The following is a 19,414-nucleotide window of genomic DNA, read 5'->3' on the forward strand; positions in this document are numbered from 1 at the left end:
TACATTTTGAAGAAGCCAGACTGGTGCACATTTGGCAACTGTCAAATCTGCTGACAGGCTCACCAGTAGCCAAGACAGTCGGCTGCATTTCTATTCGCTGTCAGGGTATCAGAGTGTAGGCGACTACATGGACCCATAGGTTGCGACATGCATTTGTAGCCAACCAAATTACTCATAAGGAATGCGAATATTGTAGCCTATGCCGCATGACAAAGTTACTGTGCGTAATTTAGAAGTATTTATAAACTAGCTCACTTCCTTTGGGTAATTTGCAGAGGTGGCGGAAGTACGTCAGTTAGGCTATCTCGACTCTGAGTCTTTTACTGCACACTAATTTCAGATGTATTGTAAAGAGGGGAGAGGAGATTTTAATCACCCCTGTCGCTTTAAGGACACTTATCAAAGCTTTGCATTATGCGAAAGGGAAAAATACGATGAGCCACGAGCCAACTGAGCAACCAAGAACGGTATTCTGGAGTGGATGTATAACTTACACAGGCCTGGAATAGCCGATGCCGTTACCTTATGGGGTTTGATCACAGTGGATGGTCGAATGCTGAAGCAGCTAAACGAGGATCATTTTTGAAAATATTGCGCATAGCCTAAGTAGCGAGAGACTTGGATATCCCAGCACACATACAGTAGCTTTTATCGCGCAAGGTTTAGCCTACGGTGGAACTTGTCAGAGGAATATGTTTTATCGTTGAAACTCGCTATTAGCCCACAGAGAGGATTATCAACTTGTATATTATCTCATCCATAATCGATAAGTACCTAATACGCATTTGACGGATATTATCCAGACTGCTTTTTGACAGCGGATCATGGATTGGGTGGTGGAAAACAACGGCCAGCGACATGATTTCTCTTCGCTGTCTGTGGTATGCAGCTATTAACATTGTGTTGTTCTAATGCAACAAAGTTGCAAACTGGAATGCTTAAATTGTAACTATTTCGCGGTTTTGCACCTGCTTATGTGAATAACGCGTCGACCTTAGCCAGTAGGCTACCGGATCGGTTCAAATACGTGAGGATATGCATCGCTTCTTCGCCTGCATGTAATATTTGAACATTTGTTTATTGTATTCCGGAGGTTTATATTCAAGGTCATTCCGTGAATCTGATTACATAGATGCATTATTTATACATACGTATCTACTCGTGAAAACACTAAGCATAGTCTCTTATTTCGGTTGGCCACACAGGGAATCCGCTTTACGTTAGGTGATCTGGAGTGATTTTGTCATTGCAACATTTCTAAAATGGATGGAAAATTGAAGCAGAGCCGGAGATCCCGTTCCAAACGTGAGAGGGTACGGAGACGGGAGGCGGTGGGCAGGGATGCCCGCAGTCCGAACCTTTCGTCTTGTTCAGATAGGGAGCAAAGTCCTGGGAGGGATCTCGCCTCCCATAATGGTAAAAAGGCTTTACACTCGACACCCTCGGCCAGAACCTCGCGCCCCCCTCGTCGAAAGAGACGAGAATCCAGTTCTCAAGAAGAGGATATCATTGATGGATTTGCCATTACCAGTTTCGTCAGCCTGGACTGTTTGGAGGTAAGGCTAATAATTACACATGTGGAACACGTTCGTATTTGCATAAGCGCGTAAGTTTTCACTTTCTGGCTTGACTGAGAAGCTGTTCATGACATGCTTTTAGGTATCAGTTTGACAGCAAATAAACAGGTGATATTTTCTCTCAAGGAGTGAAATTAGTTGTCGATCCTTGACTTGTCCTTGAAGTTATAGCTTTTTATATAACTACTATACACACAATATCTGCAGATTCCTTTGATACGCAATTTACATAATTTCATGCCTCTATAAAGATATTGAATTTCCATTTAATTATCCACATGTGCAGTGTGTGTTTGATTATATGTTTCTAGGGACCATCTCTCCTAGCCAATTGAGTTTTGGTCTTTAACATCACATGTGTAATGTGTTGGTTATTTGTAGTCAAGTATCTCACCTAGTTAAGTCCTTTAGCATACATGTTAGCAGCTGCGGTCAGAGGTATCATACCCAAAGATAATGTCTACTATTGAAGTAATGTATTTGATTGTGGTGATGTTAATGTCACCATATGTTGTCATCTGTTTGTTTACCACAGGGACAAACCAGCAGCATGGTATAGAGTAGCCTATTACATTGCTTGACCTATTGGTTCCTTTTTGCTAGATTTGATTACATGTCCATGATATCTATTTTGTTTTTGTTGTGGACATAAATGGCCAATGAAGTGTGTTCACTCACTAGAAGCTTGTCATCGATTTGTCACCTCTCATCTGTTAATATGATTAACCTGTCAGGGTCCTCTTTAATTACATTGCTCTTCCATTAACTCAGGCTTTCCATGGCACTTACTGGAATTTAGTGTGAAAGCAGAGGATGGGGGCAGAGGGTGAGGTGCATGGAAATATGGGGGAGAGGGAGAGGTCCTCTGGGTGTACACATGTGTATGTTTTGCATGTGTCCATGTGTGCATGCATGCATGCTTTATAGAATACGCTCTGAGATACATGTGTGTGCGACAGGTACTGACTATAAAGGCCTCTGGGAAGTCTGCGCAAAGTGCTTCTCAGTTAGCGTCCCAACCGGAGAGCAGTGCCTAGGTTGTCATCAGTGTGGCTTTCGTCAGTCAGTGACTTCTGTACTCGGCTAGACAGCAAATTAGGAATCATACATATTTCCTAAATAAATTCTGTCAAATGACTGGAAATGGAATGCAACAGGTCCTGATAGATGAACAATGTGCACGTTAGTGATACTTTATAGAGCCATGTGTGGGTTTTACACAAATTCAGAACCCTATATACTGTATAGGAGTAAGAGCTAAGCAGGAATGTGAAAGTTTCATAAACAACTATCAGATTTTCTGGTCGCGAATTGTATCTGTTGCAGTGAATTCATGTGGTAATGATACAGAGACTTCAAGTGGTACTGATACAGAGACTTCAAGTGGTACTGATACAGAGACTTCAAGTGGTACTGATACAGAGACTTCAAGTGGTACTGATACAGAGACTTCAAGTGGTACTGATACAGAGACTTCAAGTGGTACTGATACATAGACTTCAAGTGGTACTGATACATAGACTTCAAGTGGTACTGATACAGAGACTTCACATGGTAATGATACAGAGACTTCACATGGTAATGATACAGAGACTTCACATGGTAATGATAAAGAGACTTCACGTGGTGCTGATACAGAGACTTCAAGTGGTACTGATACAGAGACTTCAAGTGGTACTGATACAGAGACTTCAAGTGGTACTGATACAGAGACTTTACATGGTAATGATACAGAGACTTCATGTGGTGCTGATACAGAGACTTCAAGTGGTACTGATACAGAGACTTCAAGTGGTACTGATACAGAGACTTCACATGGTAATGATACAGAGACTTCACGTGGTGCTGATACAGAGACTTCACGTGGTGCTGATACAGAGACTTCACGTGGTGCTGATACAGAGACTTCACGTGGTGCTGATACAGAGACTTCACGTGGTGCTGATACAGAGACTTCACGTGGTGCTGATACAGAGACTTCACGTGGTAATGATACAGAGACTTCACATGGTAATGATACAGAGACTTCATGTGGTGCTGATACAGAGACTTCATGTTGTGCTGCTATATTCTTGTTTGAAAATCCTAGCAAGCCGGCGTACAAGCTCAGAGATCTGGTTGCTGTAGGTCTGTAGCCAAAGTTATTTACATGGTAAAAATACAGCATGAGAGAGAGGACCTATCTTGACTGCAGTGCTAATTGCTTATCAATTATCCAACTGTCACAGCACCATTAGCCATTAAATAACAGACTGACCTATTGCATCATGCACTAATAACTACAGTTCAATTTAGAGTGTTCTTAACCTTGCATAATTCACTGCCAGTACAGCCACCCACTTCAGGACCGGACACAGAGCCTGCCCTTGGTCTGATTACAGGACAGTAAATTGATATCTACCTCTTATTTTCTCAGAGCCCATTGAACCTGATGCCTGCTGCTCTACAGTACTGTACACAGTGTTTATATAGATGTCCATGGTTATTTTAGATGCCTTATCAACTAGCCACTGTCTATTCAGTGTAGCCTTGGGAGTGCTTTGCATTCACATTAAACATGTCTTGCTAGTGGTTGATATACCCACTTTGGATTGATAGGATCGAGCTGCCTACTGCTGTCAAGGCTTATGTTGTGAGGGCGTTCCTGATGTTTCCATAGCCTTAATTTCATTGTGTCAGAAACCAATCCATGACATTGGTTACATTTGATGGAAAACAATGATCAGATATTTCATGAAAGTAACTTGATAAATGACAAACGAAACAAATTACCCAGCCCTATTGCCCCAAGAAAAAGTGTTCTAGGAGATCATCTACTTGTGCGTTGCTTGAACAGACCAGTTCTAAACATGAACGTGAATGGAAGATCTGGGCTATCAAGGTATGTTTTTGGGAAGAAAATGTTTTTAAGTCATTAACAAAATGTATTGCTGGATATTATCCAGACTGATGTGCAGTCATATTCAGGTCCTAACCCAAACACTTTTCCATATGTGTCAGGTGTTCCCTAACTGTGCAAAAGCTTTGCAGCGGGAATGCATGGGAACAACACGAGCAAACCGAGTTATCATGATAAATCAACAACAAAAAAAATCTCTCTCAGCCCTAACAACATGCACCTCACATGTCAAGACTTTTCTTTGTACAGAAAACGTTCATTAAGATTTTGCATGGTCTGTAATTGGTTTCTTTATTTGAATGCCAGTAGTTATTATATTCACACCATCCATAACAGCTATTGATGTGGAGGTGTATAATAATGTATCATGTCTTGGCTTCAGAAGCTTGAGCATTCACCAAATTGTCTCCTTTTTCTGGGATGTAGTTCTTTAGACTTTTACTAAAGCAAGAAATTGTTCATACCTTGAAAATAAAATTCCTTTGGAAGAAATGCAGAATATGCCAATCTTGTATATTATATATCATTTCTTCAGTCTCCATTACATTTGGAGAACTACTTTTCTTTATAAATCAACTGTACAACCAAAACTGTTTAATTGGTTTTGCAGGAGGCAATGCCAGAGTGATTGGAAATGTGACTGAGGAGACGAGGCGTAGAATAGGAGCACTCTGTGTGTTTGGCAAAGCGTTCCCTCACACGCCTATTAAGATAATTATACAACTCTGCTTAAGTCCCTCAAAAGTCCTCAGTGGGTAATGGACTAACAAAAACGATAAGAAAATTGTGCAATTATCCACCTTTTATAATCAAATTGAGATGTGTGATGTGTGATTTCTCCCACTCATTGTGTGACGTTGAGTCTAGAGTGGCAAATCTCCTCTAATCCACACAGAGTTGATCCGTATGTTCATCTGCTTTGGCATACATTTTCAGGTTTATAGCTTTTTTCTTTAGGGTTAAAAAAAATTTAATATCATGAATAGATTAATTTGGTAATGGCTTGGTTTTTATTTCTATCAATTGTTTCTGTTCATCATCATATTAACACAGGTTGTTATCATGAACATACATGTCAAGCCAGTAGCCTGCCAGTTGCTGTTATAGCATACTGGAAGCTGCAATAATCAGCAGTGTTTAGAAAGCTGGACACCAAACAATGAAGAAGTTGACTTGCAACTTGTTCATTGTTTGGATGTTGCTAAAACCTGCAGATTGAACTACTTTTTAGAGTCACAGCAATACCATTGGATTTGGTCTCTGGATCAAGTCAGTAACTTTGAATGTTTTCCTTGCTCTTGCAGGGATGGCTGTTGTACGTTATACTGCATCCAACTGCTGACAAACAGCAACTAACCTATTAATTAAGGGGCAGCCCCCCAGAGTCGTTGTTGCACTGATTCTAAAACATTCCTTGAAGAAGGCTTTTTAAGACCCATGAGGCATCACTGGGACCCAACTCCCTCAAACTGTCATGTGCCATGGAAGGTAGACAGCCCTTTGGGAAAAGTGTACGAAAGTACATGGTGATAAATCTTCCCATCCAAATGGCTCTGTAGTGTTCAAGGTATGTGTTTGTTTTGAACAAAAGATCCGATCAGTTCTGCATAAGAAAAACATAAACAACAAACTAGGCTAATAACTTGTTAGAGATTGTGTTCAGTTAAAAAAAAAAATATTTGTGTGTATGTGTGTATATATATATATTTCTTTTTATTCAGGTAAAATTCATGAATCTTAAGGGGTATTTTATATATTGATATAACTGGAAATCTACAATCATAGCCCATTAATATAATCTGTTTTTAAGTGGAAGGCAATGAGTTAGGAACATACCTAGCCCTGGGTTCCCGACTAACCTTTTCCTTGTGGCATTGGTGCCAGTAACTTTTTAATTTGGTAGCACCAGCCTATGATTTGGTGGCACCCGGAGCAGTCTGCCGCATCACAGAATAGACAGTACGGAAATAATCTTCTTTTAAATGAATCGCAATTGCTTTGTTCTAATTCTGTGGCTGGTGGTGTTTGTTATTTCTCGGGGTAACTTGCAGAAACAACAAGATGATCTACACCTCCACTGGTAGCAAGTAGCAATCTGTAGTTCATGTTTGCTTTGTCCTAGCTCGGTGCATTAACTAGGCTAAATGGGATTTAGCTGTCCCGTTGGTGTATGCATTGATTGCATGCTGGAAGACTGTAAACATCGAGGAGACACTGCGCTGTCTGCATGACTGAGTGACAGGCGGCGGCATTGTGCTGTAAGCTAGCAACCGTGGGACTCGGGAGGGAGAGATGGAGATAGCTTCTTTTTTTTTTAGGAGAGTGCAAGAGAGTAAGGCTCGCTCGTTCCAGCAGCCAAAATAGGACAGGCGGACGCTTTAATCATGAGGACCATGCACTTTACTGTTTGACATATTCTGAATGTTTAAGTTTTGATTTAGGTGACCACTGACCAGGTAGAATGTACCGATCACAGCAGTGTAGCCAATGTATGTATGTATGTATTCTCAGAGTGGAGAGAGCATTCCTTTGGCACTGCTGCTCAGGCCGTGTCCAATATATTGACAAATGATCTAAATATATCCTCCCTATGAAGAGCTTGTTATCCCCAGCGGGTGTGCGGGGAGGTCCCCTCTGTCGAACCGTCATTGTCTTCGTTGTCTGTTATAAGATGTAATGAATAGCTTGGCTGCTGGGACCGTCACGGTAGTCAAGGTGATATGTACCGCCGCCACTGGGGCTCCCTGTCCATTTGGCTGTTGTTTCCCAATGAGAGGTATTGAACTGTTTGGCTACTGTCTTGTGTACTAGCTTGATGTGTTATGTGCTGCTGGATGGTGTCTTCCTCCTCCTCCATTCTCTCTCTTGATCTGCTTTGTGTGCTGAGTGGCAGGATGTAATTATCAATTGATTAACATGCTGTCTTTTTAGCCTGAGAAGGACGTGCCTGTTCATTTGCTGGCTGCTTTGCCTTTCATTTGTAGTTTTTTTCCCGGGTCTGACTCTTTCAATCATAATTAATGTAACAGTGATGAATAAAAGAAGAAGAGTTCAATTATAATTTATTGGAGATAATGTCTTCCTTTTTGCCAATAGAGCAACATTATTTTCCACCCCTTCAATTTGGGTTTACATAATTGGGCAGCGGAAAATGCCAAATGACTGACTGGCAATGAGGCCTGTGAAATTTACCATAAAAATAATGAAACATAGTAGAGTGATTACTAGTTAAGTACCCTATTAAGTGATGTGTGCTTTCCTTTTGTCCTCAGTCCCTTCATTGACAAAGAGCTGTAGACTAGGCAGTGAATTGCCCGGCTGGAAAAGTCTTACATAGTTAGATCAACATCTATCAAAGTAATCCCTTTAAGAAAAACTTGTTGGGAGTATATGATTAATTTACGACACTTGAATCCAGCATGTACAAAGTTCTATTGGCTTGCTCTGCAAATAAGTGCGTTAACAAAAATAGCCTCCCCCCACCCGATTCATCTGCCTAAACTCACAATACAGGACTGAATTTAAGCTCCCACTTGCAAGCATGTGCATGGCCATCATTTGTGCATGCATTGCGTAAACTTATATGTGGGGGGTTGTGCTTTCACGGGGGGAGGGGGGGGGGGGTTCACTGGTCACGCCCATGATTTGTTTTCTTGCTTTCTTTCATTTTGCTTAAGTTCACATACTGTAATGTTACCACTCTGCCCCCCCCCAAAAAAACCCAAACAAAAACGAAAGTGTGTGACCACAACACCTTTGAGTGTGTGAGAGAAATTAGTCAATGTGTTGTGCGACTGAGGTGTACTGGGGCCTTAAGCCCACCGTCTTTGGTTTCCCCAACAAACTGTATTTCTAGTGGCATGATTTCTGCTTTTTGCCATTAACAAGTGGAGACTCCATCTTCACCACTACTCCACATTTACTGGATGGATTAAACAGTACAAAAGACAACCTCCTGAGACAGTATCTTTTTTTTTAGTGTCGTTTGGAAAAAACACATCCTGCCCAAATTATCCACTGCATTAACTGACATTCTGGGATAATAATTACCAACACTAGCATCCTTTAGTTATAGTAGTCCCATGCAAATGATTGAAATATCAGATGCAATCTTTTTTGTCTTTCTGAGGGCTAATCAGTGCTGGGTTTTCTTTCCAACTTGGGACGGGACACCAAATAAGGGGAATGTGGCTGTAAATCAGGGACTGTCTGGTCACCAGGAACAAAGAACATGTCTCAAGTCTCTAATTCCACTGGTTGGTAAAATAAATAAATCATTTTCAAATGGAGGCTCATTTGGCTCCCAAAACGCCAGTAGTTCGAAATGGCTTTCACATTGCCCAGGAACCATAGAAAATATATAAAATATCCAATGTAAAGTCCCAATGGTCTGTTATTGTTAGTTCTTGAAATGCACTTTCATATGTGATACATTCATACCTGTAAAAACTATCTAGGGTGATTGAGGTAGAAGTAGCCTACTGTTATTTGCTAAATATAATTGATAAAGGCTAAATCAATGTATGTAGTCTATGGGACAAATACCTGGTCGGTGGACCCTGACAAGGGGGCTGTAGCCTATTATCACATGTTTTTGTCAAATAGAATCCAATTGCTTGTTGTAAATTTGTGTACAGGACAGGATTTTTTCAGATCTGCACTCAAGGATGACATTTCTGTAAATTTTGTTTCCATACATGTCTTTATTCCAGACCTCATTCCTCTATCTTCCAGTAAATGTCTGGGTAAACTGAAAAGTAATGTTAATCATTATACAAAATAAGGTACCTTTTCTCTCTCGTTAAACTTATCCTGACTTTCAGAATAAAGTACTAAATATGGAGAGAAAAAAAATGGTTAGACATTCTAATTACAATTGGAACATTTAGTTCAGTGCAATAGAGATCAATGATTTGCTACACCTACAATGTACATCGTCATGGTCTGAACTAAACATGTGCGTTGTTTTCACAATGAATCAGGATGTACGTATGATCTACTTCTCCTTTGTTATTACCTAATTATGTTTGTCTATATAAGTAATTCGATAATAGTGAAGGATTGTTGGTACGCTAGCATAACCATACATTTTAGATGTGTCCCGCCACATTCAACGTTACAGCTTGCCCTTCTGCGAGCTTTCTCACGATCCGAGGGTTTGAGAGTTTATTTAGTGAGATGTCTTGACTGCCTGTTTCCCCGCAGTGGGTCTCAGAGCTTTTTTATTTTTTTGTATTTTTTTTCAAATGACTCTAGCCGTGAAAGCAATTAGCGTAACAGTTGTCAAAATGCTCCCTCCTACAAATGTGAGATAGGAACATTAGCTCTGAGGGGAATAGTGTTTATGGTTGGAGTGATACTGACAATAATCGCTGCGGAGCTCAATTCCCAGCCTGAAATAAGATATTCAGATGGCTGCTGCTTGCCAGTGCTGCTGCTTCCCATTTTGGCCTCCCTTCTGTGGATCAGTCTTCCTCTGCCTTCCTCGTTAAAGTGGAATTCAGGAGTCCATGACATGCCTCAGTCACCCAACATATTTCGCAAAAGGTCTATAGCAGATACAGATCAGATTGTCTGTCTGTCAAATATTAGCCTCTGTGTGAAAAGAGAACCAAACTTGGACTAGTTTTGTTTAAGTTCTGGCAGCTGATTAATAAGCAGTGGCTGGCCAAGATTATAGTGCTTAGATAAGACTTTGTTACGCAACGCTGGGGAATCTCTCTCGAATTTAGATTTCTACTTTCATCCATCATTCTTTGTCAATGTTTTTATGGTTAGCCAGTGCTGAGCTGCTGTATCTTCTCATGTGGAAGAAATGTGCTTGTTCCACTCCATGGGTATACAATGCATGTAAATGAAGCATTTCTTTGGTTTGCTGTTTCTTTTGATTCTCTGTAATCAATAACAATATTATAGATGATACCTATTGAAAAACATGGCAAGTGTTCTTGATATGATATTACTGTGTCTTAACCAAAGCACATTGTTTCTTTTAGGTGTCAAACAACTGCTTCAGTAAAAGTCAAAAGAATACATTTAACTGCAAGTGAATGTGTCAGCTTCTGACTGTAGAGCATGCAGACAAAACTCAAAACACTTCTATTTAATCTGTATGACTTCCTTAGAATCTAATCTTTATTACACTGTGACAGCTGTTAGTGGAAAACAATCTCTGTGAGCCCTTTTTAAGAGCCATGAAAATGATTGACTGAAACTTGGCCACTCACTCTGGCCAGAACCCTTGTAGTTCCTTACATACACCGTTAAAACAGTTTGCACTCCAAAATGAATGAATAACAAGGAACAAGGCCTTATTTGGAAATGAGATTTTTTTTTATGCTCTGGTTGGCCTTTGCATGGCTGAGCTTTGTGTGTCACGTCTAACCACTCAAACAGGGGAGGGAGAGACAGGATGGACTCCAAAATGGGTTATAAAGTTTTCACTGACTATCTTTTAAGTCCTACTTTTAAGGATGTTCAGCGTATATGAGTGCTTAGTAATTTCATTCTTTATTAAAGGTTAATAAATGTGACATAACTGTGTGGAATAGTCACCATTTTAAAAAACATATACTTTTTCCAGCATTTACTTTATATAATACTTTGCATAGATCAGTGACTGGAAATTGTTCCAGATCATAACACTACAGAATGTGCAGAAGTCCATGGTGAGTGAGAATAGATATATACATCACAGTAGATAATGCTTATTAAGGCTGTGTAGACACCCTATGAAGACTTTATAAGGGGAATTAAATGTAATTAAAACAGGACCTAATTGGGTTTATGAATAATTATGTGATTAATTATAATGATGAATAACTAACAGAATGCCTGCAATTGAATGTTGTGTTAAAATCCTAAATGCTGATTGGCTGAAGCTGTGTTATAAGCTATGATTCAGATTCTACTACTGCACTATGCTGTAATTTTCTTTAATTTGCTGTACTTTGATCTCCAAACATGTAAAACATAGAAGCCTGTGATTGGCCTGGGAAAAATCTAGGAAATGTAGATTTCTGTGTGTGTAATACTTACATTACTGTGTTAATGGTGACTCTCTAGAGAATATAAGATGGAGTTTTTTAAGAAAATAGCCACTGGATAAAATAATCATAATGTACTGTAATTTTTCCTGCCATAGGGTTGGATATCTTGTACGAATGTAGATTTTGGCAAAGTCTTTCCATTATCAGAACATGGGTATTGTTACCATCATCGATAACGGCTACACAACGTGGTGGATGAACAAGCACACACAGACAAGGACTTTCCTTTGTTGCCTTTCAGGAAGTTAAAGCAAGATACCAATCTGCCCTGACACCTTTAGTTAATGTCCTGTGATTATCTTGGGCATCTGACGACTTAGTTATTTTGAAAGCACCTGACCCGCTTGTTGTTACAGTGCAATGAGTCAAGGAAATCCTGGCTAATGATGCCACCCCCACCACCAATATGAATCCCATCATGGAGCCTCCTACCTCACATACCGCAATCTGTAGTAGACAGCTTGGCACTATGAAAAAGTGCCTTGAAGGGATCTTGTAGGGGAGTCACATTTTGTAAAAAAAAATAAAAAGAAAGCCAACTGGATTGCTTTATTTACACAAGGCGTGGAATGAAAGTCCTATTACTCACACAAACACTGGCAGACACACCAACTTTAAAAGTCAATAATGATGAAAAGAGATAGTGTTCAAAGAGAATGCAAACAATACCATGTAAGTCGCCCCCACTGACACTGTTTGCATTTGGTATCTTCTTCATCTCGTTACCCGATAACTGCTTTCCGTGTGTCTGGGAAAATATGACTGCTGTAGCTGTTGGTTGAAAGACAGGACAGACTGTTGGAAGTTAAACAATGGGTGGCTGTTCTTTTTTTATTATTTTTTTTATTTACGTGTATACCAACACTGCAGATATAGACAGAACATTTACATTACATCCATACAGATACTCTAGAAATACACAATTGCCATTCACCCGAACATCAACCCCTCAGTTGCCTCTCACCAGAACATTTAATGTCAATGGAAGGCTGTTATATCACCTCACCAGAACATTTAATGTCAATGGGAGGCTGTTATATCACCTCACCAGAACATTTAATGTCAATGGGAGGCTGTTATATCACCTCACCAGAACATTTAATGTCAATGGGAGGCTGTTATATCACCTCACCAGAACATTTAATGTCAATGGGAGGCTGTTATATCACCTCACCAGAACATTTAATGTCAATGGGAGGCTGTTATATCACCTCACCAGAACATTTAATGTCAATGGGAGGCTGTTATATCACCTCACCAGAACATTTAATGTCAATGGGAGGCTGTTATATCACCTCACCAGAACATTTAATGTCAATGGGAGGCTGTTATATCACCTCACCAGAACATTTAATGTCAATGGGAGGCTGTTATATCACCTCACCAGAACATTTAATGTCAATGGGAGGCTGTTATATCACCTCACCAGAACATTTAATGTCAATGGGAGGCTGTTATATCACCTCACCAGAACATTTAATGTCAATGGGAGGCTGTTATATCACCTCACCAGAACATTTAATGTCAATGGGAGGCTGTTATATCGCCTCACCAGAACATCCACTGTCAATATGTGTTCATTTTTTGCCACTCATACATTCATTCGCCACTGTTTGCAGACACCCAGCAGGTTATAACCGACACACTGTGACCACCCGTTGCTTTTAACAGTTCAATAAGCTCAGTTATTTATGAAACATTACCTACTACACTGTTGTCTTATCTGTCTGTTGAGTATTACTAGGCTTCATGAGGTAGAGACACCTAGACACTTTTATCCATGTAATATTGTGATACCATGGTGTGAACTCTGAATACAGATGGTTTTCTTGTTCAACCATAAGTTTCAATTTAACTACTTTCTCTACCAGGGAGGAAGAGAGCAAGGAAATAAGAGAGAGGGTGAGAGACCATAAACTGAGAGAAAGTGAACAGAGGGAAAGCTCCAGTAGCGTGAGATACTACTGTAACTGTAGTGGCTGCCTGTGCTCAACCAGACTCCTGGTTAATTACCTCCTGCCTGGCAGGCATCAGAGAGGAAATCCCCCTATTTTCATTATCTGGTCCAGGTGTTGATGAAACAATTCCCCTGCTGAATAGTCATATTTCCCCACCCGCCTGCCAAGAAAGAAGCTGAGAGGGAGAGAGAAAGCCCCGGCCTGCATCTGCCTGAATGACTGTACTCCTCTTGTCCCCAGCGCTTCAATTTGCACAATAATACGAGGGGAGGAAAAGGGGCAGGAAACAGAGGCTGCAGACACTGACATGCAGGCAGTCTATAGGGACGGAGGGAGGGATGGTGGAGAAGGGGAGGGAGGGAGGGATGGAGGAGAAGGGGAGGGAGGGATGGAGGAGAAGGGGAGGGAGGGAGGGATGGAGGAGAAAGGGAGGGAGGGAGGGAAGGAGAAGGGAGGGAGGGATGGAGGAGAAGGGGAGGGAGGGATGGAGGAGAAAGGGAGGGAGGGAGGAGAAGGGGAGGAGAAAGGGATGGATGGAGGGTGGGATGGAGGAGAAAGGGAGGGAGGGAGGGATGGAGGAGAAAGGGAGGGAGGGAGGGATGGAGGAGAAAGGGAGGAGAAAGGGATGGATGGAGGGTGGGATGGAGGAGAAAGGGACGGAGGGAGGGCTGTGTGTGTGTGTGTGTGTGTGTGTGTGTTTGTTGTAGGGTGTTTCAACAGGGTGACGACATCATGGTACAGCGGTGCCATTTGGAGAAGGGGCAGTTTGTGTGTGTGTGTGACGAGGGTTTGACAGTGAGTGACAGAATGGTGGCTGTCGTCGTGTGTACTAACAGCCTGATCCCCCAACCCCATAAATAGAAAGCGAGGCATGGCGCGGCAGCTCAGCCCACGAGTGACACGGCACTGAGATACAGGCAGGCGGGTAATGGACTGGAGGGGCCCATATCTCTGTGACTACTGTGGTGGGAATGCCTTTGCCTCCGCTGACAATACTGTCAACACATTTAGCTGCTTCACTTAAATACTATTATAGGTACAGGTAATTCACTTGACAGACAGACATAGGCCTCTGAGGTTTTTTCACTTGGTAGAGATTTTTGTTAACGTGTAACTTTGTTTGTAGTAGTTTTGTGCCTGTGTTTGCCCATAGGCAAGGGACAAGGTATCCTAGAGGCATGAGGCTGCCATGCTCCGCGCATTGGTTCTGCTGTCTGTTCTGCTACAGGCACTACAAGAATCTCCCTGTCTGTCTCAATCTGTCTGGTTGTTTATTGGTTTTGCAACTAGATACATGTCAGGAATCCATGGCAGACAAAGAGTAAGTGAGCTAACATGTAATTTGGGGCCCGCAGGCCAAAAACACAAGCCATTGTTCAGTGCAGCAGAATGCACAATGGTTTTTCTGTTGAAACACTGCAGCCCTTCAGAGGAAAAGGATTGGGAGGGGTGAGAACAAGACAGAGGAAGAGCAAGAGAGAAAGAAAAAGTGTTGTAAAAAAAAACAAACAGTAATTGTGTTGCTTCCCTAACCTGAAGTCATGGGAGAAAAAGAGTGTTGTGTTTCCATAGTAACGCAAGCTTTTATATCTCAGTAAAGCTGTGGTCCTGGGCTGGGGCTCTGAAGGCCTGGGAGCTGAGATGCATGTTTGTTGGTTTTTAGGAGTTTGGCCTCAACCTCTTTATCACCAAAATTAGATTACATGACTGGGCTGGTAGCTTGTAGCCGCTGCTCTGAACACTGTCTTATCAGTGGCAACAGCACATTCCACAGTGTGGTGGGGAAGGGAAGGAAGACTGGGCTACTTTCTCTCTGCTCTGCCAATCCTCTGGCCTCAACCTCTGCTTTGCTAACCATGCACGCCAACCAAGCCTCAAAGGACAGGAGCAGGCAAAACAGCAACCAAATGCAAACAATAGCTGTAAAGTGAACGCATTCATTTTACTTCATAGCAGAGGAGGAGGTTGGTGAGATGAAAGAAGTACAGTATAGGCAAAATATCCCCATTACTAAAGGCATTTTTGGTTCCAGTGAGATGTATGTCATTTCTGCTGCTTTTATCTCACACCAGACAATTTTCTCCCATGAATGTTTGTGTTCTGTTACACATACACTCTCACATCCTCAATCACGTGCAGTCTGGTTTAACATGGCTCCATTACCACAAGCTGTACAGACCGTAGTAGTGACTGCATGCGATTAATGCAATGTTTCTACTGTACAGTTATTATGGAATACTGCTAGTAGCCAGTTTATTAGGTACACCCATTCAATAACATGACAGGACTCCTCCTCCTGGGCGTGTCCATGTGGCGACGGGTGAACTATGTCCATGAAGGGACGCACTGGGTCAATGGCAATGTTAAGATTCTCTGTGGTGTTTGAACACTGCTCAGTTGGATTCAAGGGACTTAATGTGTGCCAGGAATACATTTCCCCACACCTTCACCCTCTACTGTTGACCGAAGGGAATTAACAGCCTCGCTCAAGGGCAGAACGATAGATTTGTTTAAAAAAAAAAATCTAGGATTTGACCTGTTGGTTCTTGTCACACTGTCACACTGCTGCTAACCACGTGGCTATCTGCTGGTCCATGGATTTCCTTCCTCCTAATCCTGATTCCTCGTGTGTCTAATGTTGGTGATTGCGGGATATTTTTCGGTTTGACACTCCGCTATTTGTTCTGCCTGAGGGCATACTTTTCTGAGACACTGGAACTGGTGCCAGCAATCAGCCACACTTAAAGTTGGTTTGGTCAGTAGTTTTGCAAGGCACAGCCGTCTGACTCACTGTCTGAAGGAGCCATCCCGTTTTATTTCATTCAGTTCAGTTTTCAACCAAATAAACTGTCTACTGAGTGTGCATTCTAACACCGCTCTGTGGTCAGCCATGAAGTGTGTATTGACAAAGCATTATAGGAGACATTCTTTGGAGTCTTGTGTAAATAAAAACCAACAGAACCCAGTCATGACAGTAGAGATCTCGCTTTCTGCCCGACTCTTTTGCGCTTTTTCTTTCTCTCTCTTTCATTCTCTCTCGTAGTTGCCTTGCTGTTTATATATGTGGTGGGTCTGAGAGGTAGCCTGTCAGAGTTGATCAGACTGCGTTGTTCACCTAGAAACAGTCGTCTGGACTGGGAGAGGAAGGGCAAGGCAAGCTAACTGAACATGTCACACACTTTCTCCCAACCACTGACCTGACCTGTAAATCACATTAGAAATTGTATAGGCCTACACAGTTGGAGGGCTGTGACACGTTCAGCATTAATCATGCATTGTCAGCTGTAACTGACAGGGTAGTAAGCCTTACGTAATGTAAATTCAAGTATATGAACTACAGGGAAGGGCTCCAAATTACTGAGCTTGAGAGTGTAGGCCACGTTGTTTAACCTAGACCTGGCCCTGGGTGTTGTCTGTGAATGACTGTGACGCTTGAACTGTTCAGAACATTAACTAGCTCTCATCCAAAGTGTGTGTACTGCACCCTTCTCATCCCCTCTTGATCCCCCTCATCTCATGGCTCATGGGTCTTGTCCACGACATCCTCCTTCACCTCCATAACTGCCAGAGGATGACCTTGGCTCTCACCATGCTCCAGTCGCCAGGCTACCAGTGGAATTGTTATTCAGAAAGACACTGGAATGAGTCCATTCCATGCTAGCTTGCAAATTCAACCCTGTAATGGCGCGTTTATGGATAACCGAGATAAAACGATGTGAGGAGTGGAAAAAAAGCAAAGAAACGCCGGCGTCTAGGCTAGCAGCCTGCCTGTCATTACCGTAACAGATAAACAGCTAAGGGCTAGGGAGAGGGAGATGGTGAAGGAGGACAAAACAGATTATGCTTCACAATATCCTCCGCCGCGTCATGGCTATCTGCTGGAGCCACTCGAGGCCACCTGATGAACCTTTCCCTTCCTGACTGAGTATATCAGACCCCAGGCAGTCTCTGAAATGGCACCCTCTTCCCTCTATAGCCACTGTATTTCTAAGGTCAAACATGTTGCACTACAGGACATTGGGCAGTGGTTCTCAAACCTCTCCGTGTGTACCCCAGATGCTTCCCAAATCTGTTGGGGCCCTGAACTAGCTCAGCCCCATGGGAATTAAACCTAGAATCCTGGCGTCATAACCGCTATTCACTACCAACTAAACTACACGGAGCCATTTGATGATTACTTGAATCTGGTGTGGAAGTGCTGGAATATATCAAATGCTGGAACAGCTGAGGGGTTCCTCAGGAGAGGTTTGACAAGCACTGTTATAGGGAAATGCATTCCATTTGGGCTGCTGACACGGAGTCCCATGGTAGTGACTCTGGACCAGAGGAGTGTTTAGTCACCAGAGCATGACTCATCTGTCATTATTAAGGCTGGATGTGTGGCTAGTGGGATAGGTCAGAGCCTGAGGCCTGGGCTAATGACCTGCCTGAGTATGTGGACTTGTGGTTCTGGCTTCTGGATTGTCGGGTTTATAGTTTGATTTGTGAGCAGTTTTCCTACAGTGTTAATGTTTACTGTAGTCTACTCATGTCCTTCATTTGTGTTTGGTTGGTTGGCTGGTTGCCACTCAGGTGGTCTTCAGATGACTCAAATAGTTCATCTTAATCATCTTAATGACTGGTTATTTTAAATGAGTGGCATTCTTTTATATTTCTTATGTCTTTTAGTGTGTTATGTATTTCACATAAATTGAGAAAAGATGGTTGAAGGTGTGCTAGAATAGCAGCAAGTCAGATTCAAACACGTTTGCAAATTGGCATTTGTTCTGGAGGGCCTGACCGGCTTTTGAGGATGTGTCCTGATGGATCCAGTCCACATTTCTGTTAGAAACTGTGTAATCTGTATTATCTGAATAGTCAGTCAAGTGCCTTGATATTGGCCTGGTGTCATGTTGTTTTAGTATTTTTTGGAATATGTTACTAATGACCTGTCACCACAAACTACAGAACTGAAATAGTTAGTGTTTGTCCAGTCGCAGTGCAGGACTCCTGCACTTAATGTAATACTTTAACAGGAGTGAGTTAAGGTTCCAAAACACACAGTAATCGTTGTTCTCCCTGAAGTAAATCACTCAGGCCACGTAAAACATAAATATTTTCATATAAACAGTCTACTGCTGAAATGAGTCCAAGGCGTCTGCCTGCAGCCAACAATGTAGAGGGAAAATGGCTGGGGGATACTGTACTTTTCTCTCTCTCTTTCTCTCCTCTCTTTTTCTGTCTCTCCTTTCTCACACTCCTTCTCTCTGTTTTCCTCCCATTCACTTTCCCTATCACCTTTTCTCCTTATCTTACCCCCCTCCTCTCTTTGACTCCCTCCCTCTCACTCTCTCTTACCCTTTCTCTCTTGTTCCCCTTATGCCTCTGCTGCTCTCTTTCCCACATAGAGGACAGTCATTCACTTTCTATTCTCCCCTTGAGCAGCCATGTCAATGTCAGAGGCAGCTGGTGCGTTGTAGTTGGAAAAGAGGCGAGGTCAATAGTTTGTCTGCCTGGCTTATAAATAATGTGACTCAGCGCCTGATAGAATGTGTCTTGATTGCCGCGGCAGGGATGAAATGGCAGGAATATTTTCTTAACCCTCTGCTTAGCTACTGAGGCACTTGTTTATTCTCACTGACAATTCTTGTCTGACCATAGTAACCAGCCAGCGACTTTGGATAGAAAATGTGTTGCCTATTTTTCACTACTGGTATTTCATCTCTGGTTCTTGTGATCAAATATGATTTGTTCTATTGTAAAAGTCTGTTTTATTACCTTTACCATCTGTAGCTGTGACCTAGCATTTCATGTGTGTGGTGTTTTGATGTGTTTTGACTTCTACTGGGTGTGTATGTGTTTGTGCGTGTGTTGTGTGGTGTTTGTTCGTGCATGAACATGTTTCTGTGAGTGTGTTTTCACAGGATACATGGTCCACTGAGACATGTCTGT

General features: G+C 42.0%; 1 protein-coding gene across 12 annotated transcripts in view; it reads left to right on the plus strand.

Annotated features, from left to right (window-relative positions):
• Positions 1–304: 304 nt before the first annotated feature.
• The window catches only part of fbrsl1 (fibrosin-like 1), a 328,078-nt gene continuing 308,968 nt past the window's right edge, over positions 305–19,414 (plus strand). For 7 of the 12 annotated variants that reach the window (XM_034296390.1, XM_034296383.1, XM_034296391.1 and 4 more), the window contains exon 1: positions 306–1,556. In XM_034296390.1, coding sequence (XP_034152281.1) covers positions 1,263–1,556 — 294 coding nt within the window. In that variant the 5' untranslated portion in view covers positions 306–1,262. Of the gene's footprint in view, positions 1,557–19,414 lie in introns of all 12 variants that reach the window. The other 5 variants (XM_013136814.4, XM_034296384.1, XM_034296381.1 and 2 more) reach the window with 4 other exon arrangements.

Source organism: Esox lucius, chromosome 13 (assembly GCF_011004845.1).
Source record: "Esox lucius isolate fEsoLuc1 chromosome 13, fEsoLuc1.pri, whole genome shotgun sequence".
NCBI classification, from domain to species: domain Eukaryota; kingdom Metazoa; phylum Chordata; class Actinopteri; order Esociformes; family Esocidae; genus Esox; species Esox lucius.